The sequence below is a fragment of the Arvicola amphibius genome, chromosome X (genome assembly GCF_903992535.2).
Source record: "Arvicola amphibius chromosome X, mArvAmp1.2, whole genome shotgun sequence".
Taxonomy (NCBI): domain Eukaryota; kingdom Metazoa; phylum Chordata; class Mammalia; order Rodentia; family Cricetidae; genus Arvicola; species Arvicola amphibius.
The window spans coordinates 136758142-136780193 of NC_052065.1; the positions used below are offsets into that span (position 1 = coordinate 136758142).

At 39.8% G+C, this 22052-nt stretch overlaps 1 protein-coding gene across 1 annotated transcript in view; it reads right to left on the reverse strand.

Moving 5' to 3' along the window:
* Positions 1-4136: 4136 nt before the first annotated feature.
* Positions 4137-22052, reverse strand: part of Gab3 (GRB2 associated binding protein 3) — a 50313-nt gene continuing 32397 nt past the window's right edge. The window contains exons 9-13 of the mRNA XM_042054371.1: positions 20505-20586; positions 18620-18719; positions 8568-8684; positions 7092-7201; positions 4137-4491 (exon numbers count right to left, since the gene is read on the reverse strand). Of these exons, the coding sequence (XP_041910305.1) occupies positions 4464-4491; positions 7092-7201; positions 8568-8684; positions 18620-18719; positions 20505-20586 (437 nt within the window). The 3' untranslated portion in view covers positions 4137-4463. The remainder of the gene's footprint in view (positions 4492-7091; positions 7202-8567; positions 8685-18619; positions 18720-20504; positions 20587-22052) is intronic.

A 22052-nucleotide genomic window follows, 5' to 3' on the forward strand; every position in this document is an offset into this window, starting at 1 on the left:
ATGAAATCTTCTACTGATGTTGATGAAGATGTTAAACTTATTGCTGCTACATTGAACAGTGAAAGCCTGACTGAATTTCAGGGCAGCTACCTAGTTTGAGAAACCCCAAGAAAGTGGTTCAGGGAGAGCACGCCAGAAGAGAAAAAAGAAAAACCTAGATGGTAGGGCAATGACTCTTGTTGTGTATAGCTGGTAGGGCAGTGACTCTTGTTGTATATGGCTTTTGTGTGTGTGAATTTGTACCCCAAACATTTGGTGCCAACTGTAGCATGAATACCAAAAACCCAGAGACAGATACTGGAGTTGAACATGAGGTTCAGAAAAGCAAAGCAGCTAAGCCACTAGAGACCTTTTACCACTATGAAATCTTCAGTCTGAAAGAGAGCGAGTTTCTGTCTTATCTCACTTTATATTCCTCTCTAGTGCTGGGATTAAAGATGTGCACCACGACTGCCCAGCCTATATGGCTGACTAGTGTGGCTTCTGGGATTAAAGGTGTGTGCCACCACTACCTGGTCCCTATGGCTGACTAGTATGGCTTCTGGGATTAAAGGTGTGTGCCACCACTACCTGGTCCCTATGGCTGACTAGTATGGCTTCTGGGATTAAAGGTGTGTGCTATCACTGCCTGGTCTGATGTGGGAGAGTCTTCTGTTTGAGTTGATTTCATGGTTAATAAAGAAACTGCCTGGCTCATTTGATAGGCCGGCCCTTAGGTGGGTGGAGTAGACAGAACAGAATGCTGGGATATTAGTCAGATGACATGCCTCTCCTCTCTGAACCAGACGCGATGAAGCTCGGGCCCAAGATGGACGTACGTTAGAATCTTCCTGGTAAGGCACTACTTCGTGGTGCTACACAGATTATTAGATATGGGTTAATCAAGATGTGAGTAAGAGGCTGAAACTAATGGGCCAGGCAGTGTTTAAATGAATACAGTTTGTGTGTTGTTATTTCGGATGTAAAGCTAGCCATGCGGAAGCCAGGCAGGACGAAAAGCAGGCCTGCCCGCTGCTCCTCAGTACACTGGTCCCTATGGCTGACTAGTGTGGCTTCTGAGATTAAAGGTGTGAGCCATCACTGCCTGGCCCCAGTGGCTGACTAGTGTGGCTGCTGGGATTAAAGGTGTGTGCCACCACTGCCTGGCCCCTATGGCTGACTAGAGTGGCTGCTGGGATTAAAGGTGTGTGCCACCACTGCCTGGCCCCTATGGCTGACTAGTGTGGCTGCTGGGATTAAAGGCATGCACCACCACTGTCCAGCTTCTATGGATGACTAGTGTAGCTGCTGGGATTAAAGGTGTGCACCACCAATGCCTTGTCCCTATGGCTGACTAGTATGACTGCTTTGCATTCTGATCTTCAGGCAAGCTTTATTAATTAAAATACATATGGAATATCACTGCAATTGTCTTTCTTTCATCAAAATGGTAATAGGAGCTCAAGTACTCTAGACTGACATCTGCAGAACCTGCATGGAACTGAATTAGGCCCTCTGAATGTGGATGACAGTTATTTGGACTGATTTGTTGTTGGGGAGCTGTCAGTGGGACCAGTACTTATCTCTGATTCATAAACTGGCATTTTGGAGCCCATTCCCTATGGTGGCATATCATGCTCAGCCTTGATACACAGGGGAGCAACTTAGTCCTGCCTCAATTTGGTATGCCAGACTTTGTTGACTGCCCAAGGGAGGCCTTAACTCCTCAGAGGAGTAGATGGTTTGAATGGGGGAAGGAAGAGGATGGGAGAAGAGGAGGGGGAAACTGGGGTTGGTATGGAAAATGAAAAGAATGATTAAAAAGAGTGCCTGTCACATAGTAGGTGGTCACTAAAATTTGTTTAATTGAATGGGACTGTCAACAGAAATGAACTTTTTTAATGCCTTGCTGCTTAATGTCTTCTATATCCAAGACAATATAATGTTTCCTGTATCTTCTAGTTTTTTTTAGAGCTGTGTATCTTACAGGAACTTGCTAATCCCTCAAATGTCTTTCTTCTATCCTCTATTGGTAACTGTTTTATCATGGTATATTTTATATGCAACACATGTAAAAATATCAAATTTATAGACTGATCAGTTTTATGTATGTGTATATATCCATGTAACCATTACTTATACTAAGAATCAGAACATTTCCTTCCTTCATTTCAGAAAGTTATTACCCTTTACAATCAATAATAGTTTTTCAGGACCTGGAGAAATGGCTCAGTACTTTGAGCTTTTGCTCCTCTTCCAGGAAACTTGAATTTAGTTCCTAGCACACATATTTTTTTTTTAATTTTTTATTTTTCTTTTATATTTCTTATATTTTTTAAAAATATTTTTATTTCTTTCTTTTTTTTTCTAATAATTTTTTTTCACATTTAAAAATTTCCATCTGCTTCCCTCCTCCTCCCCCTTCCCTCCCCTCCTCCTCCCCCTTCCCTCCCCCCCTTCTCCCCCTTCCCTCTCCTCCCCTCCACCCATACCTCCCCTCCCTCCCTCTCAAGGCCAAGGAGCCATCAGAGTTCCCCACTCTATGCTAAGACCAAGGTCCTCCCAACTCCCCCGCGGTCCAGGAAGGTGATCGACCAAGCTGAGAAGGCTCCCACAGAGCCCGTCCATGCAGAAGAACCAGAGCCCAGCACCATTGTCTTTTGCTTCTCAGTCAGCCCCCATTGTTGGCCACATTCAGAGAGACGGGTTTGGTCGCATGATCCATCAGTCCCATTCCAACTGGGGTTGGTGATCTCCCATTAGTTCTGTCCCACCGTCTCCATGAGTGAACGCACCCCTCTAGTTCCTGACTTTCTCCTTCATGTTCTCGCTCCTTCTGCTGCTCATCAGGTCCTTGGGAGCTCAGTCCAGTGCTCCAATGTGGGGCTCAGTCACCATCCCCATCTGTCGCCAGATGGAGGTTCCCTCACGGTCCTGACTTTCTTCCTCATGTTCTCTCTCCTTCTGCTCCTCATCAGGACCTTGGGAGCTCAATCCGGTGCTCCAATGTGGGGCTCTGTCATTTTCTTCATCTATCGTCAGGTGGAGGTTCAGTTCAGATGGAATGTCAGGGCACAGGATCAGGGATTCCAGGCAGCCCAGGGTCGCAGCCCAGACAAAAGGGCCAAGGTGGGGGCCCTAGCACACATATTATGTGGCTCACAACTGCCTATAACTTCAGCTCTGAGGAATCTGACACCCTTCTTCTGGCCTCCACAAACACCGATATATATACCCAAATAAAAATTATACAAATAAAATATTTTTAAAACAATAGTTTTTCTAATCGAGTTAACCATTATTCTTACTTCCCTAACCAAAGTATATGAAAATAAACCAAAAAACTCACATTTTAGAATAGTAGAATTGAAATATTTTGAAACGTAAGGGCAAACATTGAAACAATTAGAAAATTCAACATAAATACCGGTTGTGTTGTTTCACAGAATGAAAAACATGGGTTAAAACTAATGGAAATAGAGACAATGGGGAGTAGAGGCAAACTAGGTTGGACAAAGCAGAGGGAAATGGAAGTTGATCACTCCTTTTCCATTGCCATCCACCTGGGAAAGGCCCATTTTATCCATCTGGATGTCACTCCCATGATGGGGCTCCCTGCATTGGGAAAGTCGTCGTTTCACAGAGGCTCATGTCATAAATGAATCTAGGGTGTTTTAAAAAATGTTTTTAATTTTTATTTTTCTTTGTTCTCTGTGAATATGTGTGTGATTCCTATGTGTAAACATGGGTATTCTCTTGTCTCTGCCTCCCATCTCCTCTCCCTGGGATTATGGACATGTGCTACTATGCCCAACTTTACACATGTTTTGAGGAGTCCAACTCAGATACACACATTTGCAAAACAACCACTTTTACCCACCAAACCTTCTTCACAGTCGTGAATCTAGTTTTTGATGAAAAAAAAGATGTCAAGATTTGTCTGAGTAGAAGTATTGTTTGTGACATCCATCTAACTCAACTATTTGCATTCAAGTAACACGGGTATGTCACTGCAACTAAGTATGATTAACTTTGTCATACTTGAAAATATAATGAAGCCTTTACTCAAGTATCAAGCTTTCCAAACATGTGACTTATTTACATCTATATTATTTACATCTTCAATTAAAATTAATAAGAAAGAACTTCAGTCACAATTTCTCCTTATAAAGCTTTTATTAATGCCAGAAATGAAATAGTAAAAGTGAAACAAAATTGAAAACTCAGTGTCATTGTGGGTACAGAGATGATATGAACAGGGGGTACTAAAGGAGATCATTCAGAAGAGGAATGTTTATGGGGCTTCTTTAGTTTGGACACTGAACTAAATGTCATGATGATTCAGTTGATTCCATCTCTATAGTGAAGCAACTACAGATAGGTTTTTTTGCCTTTATAGGCAGGCTGTGTGTGCCTCAGGTCTTCTTCTTCCCTAAGAAAAGCTGAACTCCTCACCAGTCCTGGGTTTGCGACTTCCCCAACTTTCAGGTTGAAGGCCTCCTGTTCCCCATCCTGCACTGGGAATAAAATGGAAAGGAGCTACAGAAAACAGTAAAATTAATATCAGCACTGTCCTATTTAATTGGTTCTTAGAGTTCTCATGAAGGTGTCCACTGCTGTGGTCTTTGCTATCATTCCTACAACAAACCACACCAGGTGCTGGGTTAGAAACACAGCCCTCATATATGTACTAAAAAAAAAAGATTTAGATGGCATCACTTTTTCTCAGTGGTAGCTTTCTTAGGAGCATTTGCTGTCTCCAGCTTACAAATTACTTGTACTTTGTTTTACTGTGCTCTTATGCAGGCTTCCTACAGTAGTTTCATCAAAGCAGGGCATAATTGTATATATCCTGAAAATGATGTCATCTTTCACCTTGTAAAAGAGTGCCTATTTAGGGCACTCTTGTTTTTAATATATCTAAAAGGGTTGTATTACTTATGTACTAATATTGAAAATACATTCTTAGAAATGTTTTGTAGATAAGATAAATTTGAATATTGAGTGAAATTCCCTGCTGTAACTTCTATCTTCATCCTTGTGTGGCTCTTGACCCTTAGGGTTATAATTTTTCTGCACTAGCTTTTTCCAGTATTTGAACCAAGTATCTCATACCTAGGGAAGCTCTGTTCCTGTCTATAAGGACTGACAGTCTGCAGTCCTGGGTTCCTGCTTGGGATTTCTGTGATTGTTTGTCAGTTACAAAAAAAAAAAGAAAAGAAAAGAAGGACCTTTCTCACAGGCTGTTTTGAAAACCAAAGTGATTTCTTGTATGATATGAAAAAAAATATTTTGTCATTTATTTTCATTTGAGGCACTGTACAATGTTGACACCCGATGTCAAAGCCTACAACTTCTCTGTCTACACTGACCCTCATAGAACTGGCAGCCTATTTGGTCCATGTTCATATATAAGAAGCAATGGCCAGGATGAAGTGGCAGAGCTGGAGCTGTTAATTTCCCAGTTCAGTTATATCTTCTCTCTGTAAGTGCTCTGAAAGATCAGAAAGAAAATTCACTAACACGCCATTCCCAACTGAGACCTTTGTTTTGGGTTCCTCAGCCTCCAGAACCATAAAGGAAACAGCTGAATTTTCAATCTCAGGACTTAAGTCATTTTTCAAGTGGAAGAGAAAAACAGTCAGGAAACCCGAGAGTAGAACTCTTTGTAAAATTTCAAACTGCAGTCAGAATGCAAAACAAACAAACAAACAAATAAATAAGCAGATAAATGCATTAATAGATTTTTTTTCTGGTCATTTCTATCACTTAAAAGCTTTAGTCCTTGTAGGGAAATCGACAACAATGTATGTAGTCCCTGAGGTGCTAAAAATTTCTCTGCCAGCATCTATCAGCTTATAAAGCAAAGAAAAATGTTTATTGCATATGAGACTATGGTCAAGAATAGATTTCAGAGTGACCACCAGGAGGTACTACAGCATTGTACAGAGTTCCTTACTCGAAATGTTTCCCTTTCAAATACCAAAAGCACCAGTGCAGATCACCATGAAAAGGTGAGGTAATGGCTCATCTTATGTCTGCAGGTATTTCCTACAGGTCACCAAGACTGACTCAGTTGTTGGATTTTACAAGACTTCTCAGCAGTAATATAATGCAGAAGAATAGCACTACCATTGATAGTCTGGACAACTATAAGCCCGATATTGTGCCTCAATTCTGTGAGTGATTTTGGTCAATATTTTTACTCTCCTGTTTCTTGGTTTTCTTTTCTTCAAAGTGAAAGCAATAGTCTCTGCCATGTCTTGTTTCTGAAGTCTTAGAAGATAGGAAAAGATACATACAAAAGCATTCTGGGCAAAAGGCAACAGTGTCAGAATAGCGAACTAGTGCTACTACTGTCATCTAATAGTGCCACTATTGCTCATCATGGAACCTTTACTGAGGAGTTACACTTCAACTTTTGCCATCCCCTAATATCTACACAGATTCACTACCCATCACTGGAATTGTGTTGTCTTGAGAATAGAAATGCCTGAATTGATGAAGTCTTTGGTGTAAAGACTTTAGATGCACCTGCCACCATTGCTAGATTTGATCTCAACTACGTCTTCAGTTGTTGTAACAAGACCATCTCCAAGTCCCCTTTGCTAGGGTAATTTATTATTATAATCTACATGTAGAGGATAGGATTTCAGATACTGAAGGCAAATTACATCATCCTGTTGGTACTAGTTCCAACTTTTGCTCCTAATACTCTATTTTGACAAAAGTTTGAACAGGCTTTTTGGAAGAACATTTTTGTAATCTTTTGTTGTTGTTCCTACTTTGCCTGAATGAATTCCACTTTTTTACTTCTCCATATGTGGCTGTAGCATTCTCTTTCTCTTTCTCTCTGACTATGGAATCAATGGCAAGTATCCCTGAGGATGGAAAAATGAACATTTGCTGCAGGCTCTGGTGTTGGGGACTGGACTCCCTGAACTCAGTGCATAGGCTTTCTTCTAAAAGTTCTTACCAAGACTTCCAAAACACACATTTATTCTAGGTTTTGCCCTATACTGGTCATTGGTATATTTTTTGAATGAAAAAAACTGCAAACATACTCCCAAACTTTCCCTGCTGCACAATTTGCCCAAGCCCACACCTCTCACACTTTGGATTGCCTCTCATCGGTCCACTCCTGCTTGGTGCTCTGGAGAGCTTGTGTCTTCTGCTCATCCACTTGGACATAGTCTACTCTCTGCTCTTCTGAAAGAAGTTTCTGAAGGGGGAGAACAAGAAGGCTTTAATTTCATCTTAATTTAAATGTTCTTTGGCAGATTACATTTGCTTCCTTTCCTCCCTATAGAAACTTGATACTATATGTGTATTATGTTTGTAAGCATTTCTTTAGTTATTTGCTTAGATCAATAGGATCTAAGTGGAAGTGATTTATGCTGACGCTAAGTAGAAGCATCCTGAAACTCAGTCTTCTCTCTTTTTTTCCCTCTGTCAAGAGCCCTGGATTGAAGGTTGTCTGCAACACAAAGAACCTGGCCTATAAAAGTCTTTCTCGGGAGTGATAGCTAAATGTTACTTTGTTTCTGTAAGCACCTGAAATTGTCTGCTTTGAGTGGCTAGCTTACTCAAACTGACAAATGTGCCTCCTGTATTGTTTCCCTCACTTCAATGCCAGAACAGTGTTTGGGAATGTAAAGAGACACACAAATGGAATCATTCTATACATTCTGTTCAATGGGCTGCTTTTTATCCACCAAACAATAAATTCTTAGTGTGGATCATGACCATCCCTTGCTCACATACCATCATCATGAAGCTGTCAAATGTATGATATCAGTTAATAGCTACTCACTTATTAACCACTCAATTCTCATAGTCCTTGATGTATGTGGCATTATTTCTGATCCCTACTGTATAGAAAAGAATACTACCCAATAGAGTTGAAACTGCATTCAAGGGCATTCACTGAGATCCACTTCAACTTAGAGCTCCTTTCACCATTCCTTAATAACTAGACAGACTAAGCCATTACTTGCTTCCTAAACAAACTCTTCCTATGCCTCAAGAACCTGTATTTGCCTCATCCTCATCTTTGCCTACGGGCTTTTTCTATAACTTCTATGGCCCCAAATTCAGAGAGCATGAATATTACATGTATCTATACACAGGCACCCAGCTAAAATATACTAAAGAAAACATACTGGGATTTAATTCTTTCTGGGGTCAGGATTAAGGTTAATTTTAGCATTTTGATTATAGACATCTTCTAAGATCTAAAGAGAATACACATGTTTGATCATTAGAAAAATCTTCAGCAGTGGGATCAGAACCTGTCCACGGCACATGAGCTGGCTTTTTGGAACCCATTCCCCATGCAGGGATGCCTTGCCAAGTCTTGACGTGGGAGGAGGAGCTTGGTCCTGCCTCGACTTGATATGCCATGCTTTGTTAACTCTCATAGGAATGGAGAAGGAGTGGATGGGAGGGGGAGTTGTCAAGAGGTGGGGCAAGGGTACAGGAAGAGAGGAGGGAGGGGAAACTGTGATTGGTATATAAAATAAAAAAATAATAAAAAAAGAAAAAGAAAAATCTAAGCAAAAATGAAATCACCTGGGAATCATTCCTACCTGCTGCACAGGGGCTGGTGATGCCGAATTGAAGTCCAGGGCCAAATAATCCAGGCTGAATTTCTTTGTCCAATTAAGAGCACTACTACTCATGGAATTGACTGTTCTATATTCTTCCTAGGAACCAACATCACAAGACTGAGATCAATAATGAATAGTTAGGGTGCATGTGGGGAAAAAAAAGCTAGTCTGGGCTTCATCCAAACAGCTGCTGCCAGATCATAAAAGGGTGATCTGGGGCCTGCACATTTGAGTAAGAGTTGACATTTCAGCCAGGCATGATGGCGCATGCCTTTAATTCCAACAGTAGGGAGTCAGAGGCAGGTGGATCACTGTGAGTTTGAGGACAGTCTGGTCTACAGAGTGAGTTCCAGGATAGCCAGAACGGTTACACAGAGAAACCCTGTCTTGAAACAAATAAGTTGACATTTCATATACAGTACCATAAGGTGTTAGAGGCACTTGCTGCCATGTCCAGATATTTAAAGTGATTTAATTTTTTATGTGTATTATTGTGAGGGTGTAGGATCCCCTGGAATGGGAGTTACAGACAGTTGTGACTTGCCATGTGGGTGCTGGAAATTGAATCTGGGTCCTCTGGAAGAACAACCAGGGCTCTTAACCACTGAACCATATCTCCAGACCCCATGTCCAGATTTTTAATGTGGGTTCTGGGGATCTGAATTCAGATCCTCTTGGCAGGAACTTCTAATTTGTTAATGTTCTTTATTAAGATAATAGATATTCTTGGCTTGTCATTTTAATAGCTCATCTTACTGAGTATTGATAATAATACAGTTTTTTAAAAAGGTTTCTCCTTCTAGTACTGTTGATTAGTTTAAGATGTATTACATTTGATTATGCTATGGAAGATTTGTTTTAATGATGCAAAAATGTGTTGCATTCTTTTATGTTGTATTTGTTAAACTCTGTGAAGCTGTGTTACTTTGCTTGTCCAAAACACCTGACTGGTCTAATAAAGAGCTGAAAGGCCAAGAGCAAGGCAGGAGAAAGGAACAGGTTGGGCTGGAAGGCAGAGAGAAAAATAGGAGGATAAATTTGGGAAGAAAGGATCAATGATCAAGGGGCAAGAGTGAAAGAAGGGGGGAGGATGCTGGGGGCCAGCCACCCAGCCACCAGCCAGGCACAGCATAAGAAGAAAAAAGGGGGGTGGGGTATATAGAATACAGAAAGATAAAAGCCCAGTGGCAAAAGATAGAAGGGAAAACTTGAGCCAAGAAAAGCTGGCTAGAGGAAACAAGCCAAGATAAGGCTGGGCATTCATAAAAAAGAATAAGCCTCCATGTGGTTTGTTTGGAAGCTTCCTGAAAGCCCAAAAGAGTAAAGAGCAAAAAAGCAGCCAACACCAACTACAGTTTTTGTTTTTTTCCTATCTGTTTAGAGCCCTGTCTTTTATGCTTTCCCAAAATGCCAGGTGAAATTATTGGTTGTCACTCATATTTAAAAATCAATGGTCAAAGCAAAGAGTGGTAGTACACATCTTTAATCCCAGCACTAGGGAGGCAAAGACAGGTGGATCTATATGAATTTGAGACCAGCCTGGTCTACATAAAGAGTTCCAGGCCAGTCAGAGCTACCCAGTGAGACTCTGTCTCAAACAAAACAAAACAAAACAAAACAAAACAAGACAACACCAAAAATAATTCAACCAAACAGCAATAAAAGCAAATGGTCAGAAGACTAATATATGGGGCTGGAAAGATGGTTTAAGAGTTAAAAGCATATATTGCTCTTCCAGAGAGAAAAGTCAACTTATGAATCCGATGTCTTTGGCCTCCAAGAAGACCTACAATCATGAGCACATACCCCTCCACACACATGCACACTTTAAATCTTTTTTAAAAGGGTTAACACCAGCTGGGCGGTAGTGGCACACACCTTTAATCCCAGCACTTGGGAGGCAGAGGCAGGTGGATCACTGTGAGTTCGAGGCCAGCCTGAGTTCCAGGCACCAAAGCTACAGAGGAACCCTGTCTCGAAAAAAATGGTTAACACAAAGCTTTGCATATATGAGTAAAATTGTTAAGTCCTCGAGTTTCCTGAAGGGGGTATTATTGGTTTGTTTTGTGAGTAACACCTAATTTCAGGATTTAGAATCTTTTGGGCTGCTGAGAAAGCCTAGAGATCTATTATCTTCCAACTTTCAGAACCAGTTGTAAAGGTTTGGCTGTCAATCAGACGTGGAAAACAGAGGGCAGAGAAATCTCATATCCATTTGTTCACCGTGTTTGTGATATTGTGTCAAAAGATAGAGGGAAAGGCAGACAACAAGGAGCAATAGATGATTGAATATGATCAAAGTATATTGTATAAATATGTGGAAATATCATAATAAAACTCTTTTGTACAATCAATGCAAATTAGTAACATTTTTATCAACATAATATTTAGAAACTAGCTTTCCTTCCTCCTACACTATGGCTTGGATGGATGAACTGGCAGATCTGGCATGGTAGGTGGCTCATATTGCAAAGCCTTCCATGCTGGGGAACAAGGTAGGAGAGTATAATTGCCCTGGTCCTGGTGAGAAAATAAAGGAGCTGTGCATGGGTTTGAAGGCCCAAGATCCTGAATATGGAGGACAGCTGCCTAACTCAGATCTTTCTTATCTGTCCTCTTTTTTCCCATCTCCCCTTATGTAATTTCCTGGCATAAGTTGCCTAGCTTTAATAACTAATACATATAGCTTGGCAGTGGTGGTGCATACCTTTAATCCCAGCGCTCAGGAGGAAGAGGCAAGGGAATCTCTGTGAGTTTGAGGCCAGCCTGCTTTACAAAGTGAGTTCAGGACAGTTGATGACACAGAGAAACCCTGTCTGGAAAAACAAAACAAAACAAAAACCCATATAATACATATCCTTAGTATATAATAATGCCTAGTGTTGCCTAATTTTATTTTTTGCTTGTCTTTTCCTTTGTATTGTACATATGACAGAAAACATGATATTTATCTATACAAATATGGCTTCTTTCAGTGAACAAACCTACAACCAGCAATACACTAAATGGGAAAAACTGAAGGCTTTCCTCTAAAATTGGGAATGAGACAAAAGTGTTCATGTTCAACTTTTTCAACATGACGTTTGATGTCTTATCCATAGCAATAAGGCCCAAGGTGACCTTTGACATATGTTCCTTTCCAAGGACATAGGAAGACTGAATAGATTGATTTTTATTAACCACTGATAGTATGCCAGAGAATCTTAAATATAAACAGATCATGTTTTAGAGTGAGTAGGAAAGACCTAACTATAGCTGTCACCATGCTTGTCCTACCTCAGTGTATAGTGAAAAAAGTACCCTTTGAGAAGCAGAGAATTGCAACTGTTCCTAGGTGCATAATGTGGGAGAAATCAATTATTAACAATACTATAAGTGGGAGATAAATACTTTAAGGTGACTATAGCTAGATGAATATTATATGGGAGTAAAAAGGTGACTAAGGATGAAAATGTCATAATGAAACTTAATATTTTGTATAAATTATGGCTGCTAGTTATACAAAAATAAATATTAAAGCCACACCAAGATATCACTGTCTGTACATCTATTAAAATGCCTAAATTTTTAAAAATTTGGTAATTGCAAGCATATAAACAAGGATGTAGAAACACTGAAGTTCTCATACTTTACTAGCAGGAGGACAAAATGCTGCAGTCACTATGCCAGTATGCTTTAGAGAGTGTCTTATAAAGATACAAAGATATTTTATGAAGTATCTTTCAAAGTTAAATATACCTTTGATAAAATAATGTGTGTACTGAGGAGAAGGGTTCTTTAGGTGAAGAGTGTGGAATCTATGTGTCACTATCACAGGCTAATAATGACACAAGTACATATTCTTAGACTCTGAGACAGTTATTGTTTCCAAAATTAAAGGTATAAAGTAGCAACAAAAAAAATTTATGGTTGGGGGTCACCACAACATGAGGAACTGAATTAAAGGGTTGCAGCATTAGGAAGGTCGAGAAACACTGACCTAAAACTTAGTTATGCACACCTAAATGGTAATGTCTTTACATTTTAAGCTGGACAGTTTTGTTTTTTCCCCCTTAAGGGGATGTACTGTTCACTGTAGAATATATAACAACATTTCTTTTAATTTTTATTTATTGTTATTTGTATGAGTGTTTAGTCTACTTTTATTTATGCGACACATGCATGCTGGGTGCCCACAGAGGTCAGAAGAGAGCATCAAATTCCCTAGAACTGGAGTTACAGATGGTATTGAGCATGTTACAACATGGGTTCTGGAAGCTGAACCGAGGTCCCCTGTAAGAACAAGTGCTCTTAACTATTGAAACATCTCTTTAGCCCTTGTAGCAGCACTATAAGCCAATTGCACCATCTCTTTTTACTCTAGTTTTGTATCTAGACACTGACAATGACCTTTGAGGGTCAAAATCATAGCCAGTTCAGAACTACTGCCCTCAAGAAAAGAAAAATTGGCAACACAACCTGCTTCAGGGCTGAGGGGACTGGAGAGCCAGCAGGGAGTATTCCTGCCGCTGGGCTTTCTTTCTCCCATCCCACCCTGCCCCCAAGCTTGCCTTTTCATCTGAGAGGTCCTTGGAACCCTGCAATAGACCCTGCTCCAATGCTGAGGGGACCAGAAATCAGTGTAGCAGTTTCTCAGAAAAATGGGAGTCAACCTACCTCAGGATGCAGCAATACCACTATTGGGAATATACCCAAAAGATGCCCAATCATACTACAAAAGCATTTGTTCAACTATGTTCATAGCAGCATTATTTGTAATAGCCAGAACCTGGAAACAACCTAGATGCCCCTCAATGGAAGAATCAATAAAGAAAGTGTGGCACATATACACATTAGAGTACTACTCAGCGGAAAACAAAACAAAACAAAACAAAAAACAAACAAAACAAACAAAAACAAAAACAAAAAAACAAAAAACAATGACATCTTGAATTTTGCATGCAAGTGGATGGAAGTAGAAAACACTATCCTGAGTGAGATAATCCAGACCCCAAAATATGAATATGGTATGTACTCATTCATTAGTGGATTCTAGCCATAAACAAAGGACATTGAGCTTAGAGAAGGACATTGATCTTAGAGAAGCTAAGTAATAAGATAAACCCAAGGAAAAACTTATATAGATCCACCTGGAAATTGGAAGCAGACAAGATTGCCTGGCAAAAGTTGGGAGCATGGGGGCAGAGGATAGAGGGAAAAGGAGATGGGGAGGGAGAGGGGAGAAGGGAAGGGCTGGGAAGAGATTGGGGGAATGGGATGGTTGAGATGGAAGAAGGAAGGATTTGGGAGCAGGGAAGGAGATACCTTAGTTGAGAGAGCCATTTGGGGGTTGGCAAGAGGCTTGGCTCTGGAGGGGTTCCCAGGAGTCCACAGGGATGACCCCAGATAGGACCCTGGGCAGTGGAGGAGAAGGTGCCTGAACTGGCCTTGTCCCATAGTCAGACTGATGACTATCTTGAATATCATCATAGAACCTTCGTCCAGTGATGGATGGAGACAGAGACAGAGACACACATTGGAGCACTGGACTGAGCTCCCAAGGTCCAGTTGAAGAGAGGAAGGACAGAGAATATGAGCAAGGAAGTCAGGACCACAAGGGGTTCACCCACTGAGATGGTGTGCCTGAGCTAATGGGAGCTCACCAACTCCAGTTGAACTGGGAATGAATGAGCATGGGATCAAACTGGACCCTCTGAATGTGGCTGACAATGGGGGCAGACTGAGGGGCCAATGATAATGGCACTGGGATTTGTCTCTACTGCATGGACTGGCCTTTTTGGATCCTATTCTCTTTGGATGCATACCTTCCTAAGCCTGGTGTAGTGGGGAGGGTCTTGGACTTCCACAGGGCAGGGCACTCTGCCCTCTCTTAAGAAAAGGGGAAGGGGGGCTGGAGTGATGGCTCAGTGGTTAAGAGCATTGCCTGTTCTTCCTAAAGGTCCTGAGTTCAATTCCCAGCAACCACATGGTGGCTCACAACCATCTGTAATGAGATTTGATGCCTTCTTCTGGCCTGCAGGCATAATACACAGACAGAATATTGTATACATAATAAAAAAATACTTTTTTAAAAAAGAAAAGAACTGAGAAACCAAGGACAACGGCGATGAGCTTGAACTCTACAGCATGGACGGGCTCACTGTGAGCCTTGTCAGTTTGGTTGCTCACCTTCCTGGACTTAGGGGGAGCTGGGAGGACCTTGGACTTAACATAGTGAAGGGAACCCTGATGGCTCTTTGGCTTGGAGAGGAAGGGAGTGGGGGTATGGGTGGAAGGGAGGGGAGGGAAGGGGGAGGAGGAGGGGAGGAGATGGAAATTTTTTATAAAAAAATAAAGAATTAAAAAAATAAAAAAAGAAAAGAAAAGAAAAGGGGAAGGGGAGGGTGTAGGGGGGAGTGGGAGGGAAGTGGGAGGAGGGGAGAAAGTGGGAATTTTAATTGGTATTATTTTTAAAGTAATAAAAAATTAAAAAACAACAAAAAGAAAAAAGAAAAGAAAAATCTAATTCACATAAAAGCTTGTAGAAGATCCCAAAGTTTAGGGAAAAGATGATAGAGTAAAAAGACAACTCAGACAACTGGGAAAAGATCTATAAATTACAATTATGTATTTGATAAGGGTTAATGTTCATAACATAGAAGAAACACCTGAAACTCAGTAACAAAAACTAATTAAAAATTATACAGCATTATATAGTAATTTTTCAAAATAAGATAACAAAATGGTAAACAAGTACATTAAAGATATATAATGTCATTATTCATTTGGAAAAGGTAAATGAAAACCACAATGACAATCCACTTCATATTGATTAGGGTAATTATTACAAAAAGGGGAGAATAAAAATGTTAAGATGTGGAGAAATTTGAAATCTTTGGGTTTTGCTAGTAGGAATGTAAAATGGCACAGTCATTGTAGAAGACAATTTTGGTGTTTCCTTAAAACACAGAATGTATGTATATGGTCCAACAATTCCACCTGTAGGCAAATACTCAAAAGATTTGAGAAAGCAGGTGTTCAGATATATTTTTGTATCTGATGTTTACAGTATCATTATTCACAATAGCCCAAAGTTGGAAACAACCTACATGTCCACCAAACAATAAGTGGACAAAGAAAATATAGTATGCTCTTATTAAATAACATTCACACATATTACATATATGAATATTAAAAACACTAGGCTAAATGAAAGACAGATACAAAAGAATATTGTATTCTTCCACTTTTTAAACATTTATTCATTTGTGTGTATACACACAGGCCACAACATGCGGTTGGCTGCCTCCATATTGGAAGAAGACTCAGGTCATAACAGTTGTTGGTCAGTATCTTTATCTGTTTAGCCATTTTAACAGCACTAGCCTTACATTTATAAAGGACCTAGAATATAGAGATGTAAAATAGAACAGAAGTTACTAGGGACTTGGGGAAAGTGAAAGGGGAGTGAGTTTTTATTGGGCACAGAGTTTGTGCTTGAAATGATAAAAAATAGCCTGGAAATGAACAGTGGTGAAGTAAAAGTAACATAGTTACTCCAAAATGGTTAAAATGGCAGATTTTGTGCTACATGTATTTTACTAAAATAAATTATATATTAAATAATATAAAATGTTTATAACTGTTCTACTTGCCCCTGGATTTGAAAGAGTCCAAATGTTCCTCAGTGGGTGAGTGGGTAAACAAAATGTGGAAAATCCATACAAGGGAATGCTACTCAGCAATGAGAGAGTAGTGACATGTGTATCAATTTGGATGAATTTCAGATCATATTCTGAGTAAATTAGGCCAGACTCAAAAGTATTGTATGATTCTTTCTATGTAACATCCTTGACAATCCAAAATAATAGTTATAAAGAATAGATCAGTTGATACCAGGAGTTTAGAGTGGCAGTATGGTATAAAGATTATAAAGAGATAGAATGAGTAAATATCTGGGGTTGATGGCCATGTTCAGTTCAGTATTCTCCCTCCCTCCCTCCTTCCCTCCCTCCCTCCCTCTCTCTGTCTCTCTCTCTCTTCTCTCCCTCCCTCCCTCCCTCCCTCCCTCCCTCCCTCCCTCCCTCCCTCCCTCCCTCCTATCTTCCCTCCCTTCCTCTTTCCCATCTATCTGTCTATCTAAATTCATCTATCTCTATATATCCAAACTCAAAGAACTGCAAACCAAGAAAAACTGTACCAGGGACCCCCACAACTTCCTTATTTGATTAAAATCCAAAGTGGTTGTAAGCCATTATGTTAGTTGTGACTATCATATTGGGCAATTGTGTGGCACAAGGTATAAGCAAGTCATTTCAGAGTATATTGCAAACAGAAGTTAAAACAAATGCAGCTAAATGAGGGAAGACACCCCCCTCACCTTTTCCACATAGTACTTTGCTCACATCTACCATCAACCAGTATTGTCTGCTCTTCAACTTCTGTGTCATATTGTTCAGTAATACATATTCATTGACAACCTATACACATTTATGCAAGTAATCAATATTTAACTGTGTTGTTTAGGAAATTACCAGTCTTACTGTCTCAAATATCAGAAGCAAACTGCTGGTGTCTGGAATAACTTTACACTTGCTTCCATAATGTTTTAGGTTCACTTCCCTTTTCTGTTCTCCAGAGACAGAGCACAGCTGTTCAGGATCCTTTATAGGAATGTTTTCTTCTAGAAGTTTCCCAAGGGCTATTACTAAGTGTAAGAAATATTGGGAAGAACACAGCAGATTTATAGATGAGTCACTTCCCACCTGCATATAGTTAAGTGAATCACAGCACAACTTTTATCAAATAAGACAAAATGAAGCAGTCAGCTGTTACTGTCCTAGAGGTAATCCATTTTAGACTTTTATTTTTATATATTTTAATACATTCTTTGAAAATTTCATAATGCACACAATGTAATTTAGTTGCCTTGTCTCATCATACATAGGAGGATAAGATTATCTTCTTAAGAGTATATATCAGTGCCTTGAACATCATCCTGCCTTAGAAGGATGGAGAAGATCTCTTCAAAACCTAATTTTTATAGTGAAATTTTCTCTGGAATTTCCTGTTTCTATTTTGTGAATAGATACAGTTCTAGCTAAAGAATCCACATTAAGAGAATAGGTCAACAGGACAAAAAGGAGATATTAGCACTCTCGAACTGTGATAATCAAAGGACAAAAATGTAACATTTTTTACACACTCAAGTCTACAGAAAGATCCTAAAAGAAAAATCTCCAGAAAGTTCAGAGGCAGGTGTTTTTATAAAATAAAGCCTCCAAGAAACTTGTTTTCACAGCCTGGACCTTGGACATTTAGAGAATTACAAACCCATTGGAATCAAACAGAACATCACAGTTTTCTGAAAAAAAGAATTGGCTACCATTTCTATTTTCCATAACACAGACTTTAGGTCCTAGGTTCTCATGAAATAATGTGGACTTCAAATGGTATAAAAGCTGAATACTGCAAGAAAGAAAACCAACTTCAAGGGAGCTGAGGAGTGACTCTGAAGATAAAGTGCTTTGCACTCAAATGTTAGGGTCTCAGCTCAGATCTCCAGAACTCATATAAAATATAGGCATGATTACATAAATCTGTAATTCAGGTACAGGGTTGGGAGAAGACAGATGAATCCCTGGAATTCTCTGGCCAAGCAGCCTAGCAAATCAGTGAGCTTTGGGGTCAATGAGAGACCCTATCCTAAGATTAAGGGAAAAATGGTAAGGTGAAGAGAGATAATGGAAGACTCCTGATGTCAACCTTTGACCCTCACATGTATGTGCATACAAATGTGCACATGCACCAATATGCACATATGCATACACATATACTACACACATGCACACCCTTACAATACAGTTTTAAAAAGAAAAAAGGAAATTAGCTTCAAATTAATTTGCTCCCAATCTAAAAAAAAGTGACCTGGTTTTACAATCAAGTGTGCTTTATGACTGCACAGAGACTTCTGAGGAATGTGCTTTTATCATAACGAACTCTCAAGATTATAGATTTGGAGAGGAAAAGAACATAAAAAAATACAAGATTACCATTTGGATGTAGCTTTCTTCTTCTTTGGAAGAAGGAGTGGCAAAAAATCTTGCAGAATTAATACCATTTCTTTGTGAAGAGAGAAAGCTGGTTCGATTGCTAAAACCAAAAAATACAGATGAGGTCAATGCAATGTCTTACAGCTGCTGTGAAACATAGCCAGGAACAGACATAGCCCTGTGGGGTTTGAGTCCTCCCTTTCCAGACATAGCTTCCCTTTGGCCCAAACAATTCTTGAAGAAGACACTTCTCAGTAGCCCTCTCCCACCCTGGAGCAAATGCTTCCCAACTGTTTTTTTCCTAAGCCCATCATGTAACACATACAAATACATCTTATTTAGTAAACAACAACAAATTAAGAAAAGTGCTTCAAAGCAATAAAGCTGACTGACAGAATAAAAAAATACTCCAAAGCAAAATCTAAACAAAAAACCAATCAGACAACAACAACCCTCCCCTTCCTTGGGGTCTTTTTGCTTTCAAAGTAGCCAGAAGAATGAAAGTGTATTCATTCATCTGAAAGGACAAGAAAGACAGTGTATTAATTTCTAACTTCCTTCTGAGACAGAATAACAGGCTATGTGTCTCTACAGTTCAGCCTGGAAATGAAGCTCTCTGCAGAATTCCGCTTTACAAAGTTAGCATGTCTGCATGGGTATGATGGTGCATCCCTTTACCTTTAATCCCAGACTCAGGAAGCAGAAAAAGGCAGATTTATGTGAGTTCAATGCCTTCATAATCTACATAGTGAACACCAGGCCAACCAGTGCTACATAGAGAGACCCTACCTCAAAAAAAGTTACCATGTCCTGTGGCATTTATCATGAGCTAGGAAAATGCAGCTTATAGAAAGTAAAATGAACAGGCACAGATGTGTTAAGGTTTGTGTACCTAGCCCATAAACAATCCCATTTTCTTTGAAAGTTCTTTTCTCAGATACAATTCATAAAGTTGGAGTTCTCTAGTTAGTAGTGCTATCTGTGCACTACTTTATTCCAATATGACAGAATCCCTTAATTTTGTCTCCCTTGGGAAGTCTGTATTAGGATTATAAAAATAGTCCATCTTTGTTGGTTCTGGAATTGAAGCATGCAAGCAAGCTTGGAGTCTGTAATCAATAATATTGGACAACTTGACTTGTAGTCAACTTGACTACTTCTAGAATCAACTAAAGCATAAGCAGCTGGGCACAGCTGTGAGGGATGTTCCTTATTATATCATTTGAGGTGAGAAAACCCACCCTAAATCTGGGCCACACCTTCTGATGGCAGCTCACATAAAAAGATGTGGAAGAAGAAAGCTTTTGCTTTTGACTGCTTGCCTTCACTCTCATTAGCAAGTTCATCTATCCTGATGCTTAGGCATTCCTTCACTGGTGTTAGAACCTATTTCTTTAGGATTCTAATGGAGACTGAAGACCAGGATCTCTCTGAGAATTCCCTGGGACTCCAGCACCAGATTAGAACTGTTGAGACATCTAGCATCATAGACTGAACAACTACTGTATTCCTGGCCTTCCCGTTGGGAGACAACCACTGTTGGACTACTCAAACCACATCCTGTAAACCACTTTAACAAATTCTCTTTTAATATATACATATTTGTTCTATCAGTTCTATTTCTTTGGAAAACCCTGACTAATACAGAGCAGGATCATGCAACAAAGAAAAGAGCTCTGCAGAGAACAGGTAGAGAAGGAAGAGAGAGACGTTCCAAAAACTGCTATTTCCAGGCTTCAGAATCCAGAAGAACCCAGTCACATACCTTTCTTTGTGGTCTAGAAACCACTCATGGTTCTTGATAACAAGACCAACTCCTCCTTTGGCTCCCTTAAGCAAGATGAATTGAGTTTCAACCACGAGAGATCTAAGATTTGAGGCTTACCAAGGCACAGTGTGAGTCCTGGTTAGAGATGTGTGTTCTCGGATGGTGGAAAGGTTTCTCAGGTCCAAGGGAGGTGGCCGTGCTAAAAAACAGTAAAGGTATTCAGTATAGTTAGTACTCAAGAATTTTAAGCAGGGAATTTAAAGATTACAAAAGCTATCATAATCCTCTTCCTTTACATGCCAAATTAGAATATACTAACAGAAATTACTGATGATGAGTGAGAATCTTAACATTCCATTCTTGCCTGGCTCCCTAGGGATAAGGACAACCATTGAATAAATGGCCTCATAGCATACATTTAGTCAACAAACATGTATTGGGAACTCAGTCATGAATCACAATGGAAACCAAACTGGAAACACAGTATTAACCAAATACACAGAAATATACAGCCTCAGGAAGATCAATGTATTCCAGACACTCTACATGTCTAAGAAGCAGAAATGATCACCAGGTTCTAAGGGTCCTCTCACCTAAATATTCTTCCTCATGTTGTCCCCTAGTTACTCATCTTCACATCTCAGTTCAATGGACCCTTTTTTTGGGTGGCCTTCTCTAGCCTCCAGACAGTGCCAGATCCCTCACCACAGTCCTCATGCTTTTGTTTGCTTATGCTCCATGCATTCCCCCCACAGTTTATAATGAAACGATAACTGTGATTATTTGATTGTAGTTTAGAATGTGACCCCAGATGGCATGGTTTCCTTTTGGTTTGCTCAAGGCAGCATCCTCCATACTAGTACTTGCCTCAGTGGCCTCTCTGGCTGTTTTGATATCTATTTCCTCCACTAAACTACATGGGCAGAAAGCCATGCTAACAGAGACCTTCTTGCTGCCAAATTGTTTTGATGTCTCAGTGATTAAGAGCACTTATTGCTCTTCCAGAGGATCCAGTTCTGTTCCTAGCACCTACATGGTAGTTCAAACTGTTAGTAACTACAATTCCAGGGGATTTGATGCTCCCTTATGGCATCTGTGGACATCGAATGCATGTGGTTCACAGAGATAAAAGCAGGCAAAATACCCACATTTCAAAAAAAATAAAAAGAATTTCAAAAATATAAAAAGAATTCACTTTGATCTGTTTTTCTCTTTCTTTTTCTTCTCCTTGTATGTCTATGATGCTTAACAGATCAGAAGGGCTGCCTGGGAGCAATAACACAGGAGCTAAACGTTGCACTGTGAACACAGTAGTCATGTGGTTCACAGTTAAAGTCTTTCCACTACCCCTGCTGACATGTGGTATGGACAGAGTAATAAGTTATAAAATGAACTTGAGTATGAAGGACATTAATGAATTGCTGTCAAAGACTATAGTAGGCTGCCTTCCAGAGGACTAGCATTATACATTCAAAAGCTATTTAAATGAGATGCTTTGTGGCTTCCATTATGATTATCACCACTTACTCCTGGGATTTCATTATGGAATTAAGCAAAAAATGAGCCCTCTGGTATGAACTTGGATTTGTAGGTTGCATTTTCAGAGCCTGACTGAGTACCTTTAGGTTCTCTGGCTCTTTTTATCATAACAATCTTGGACGTAAG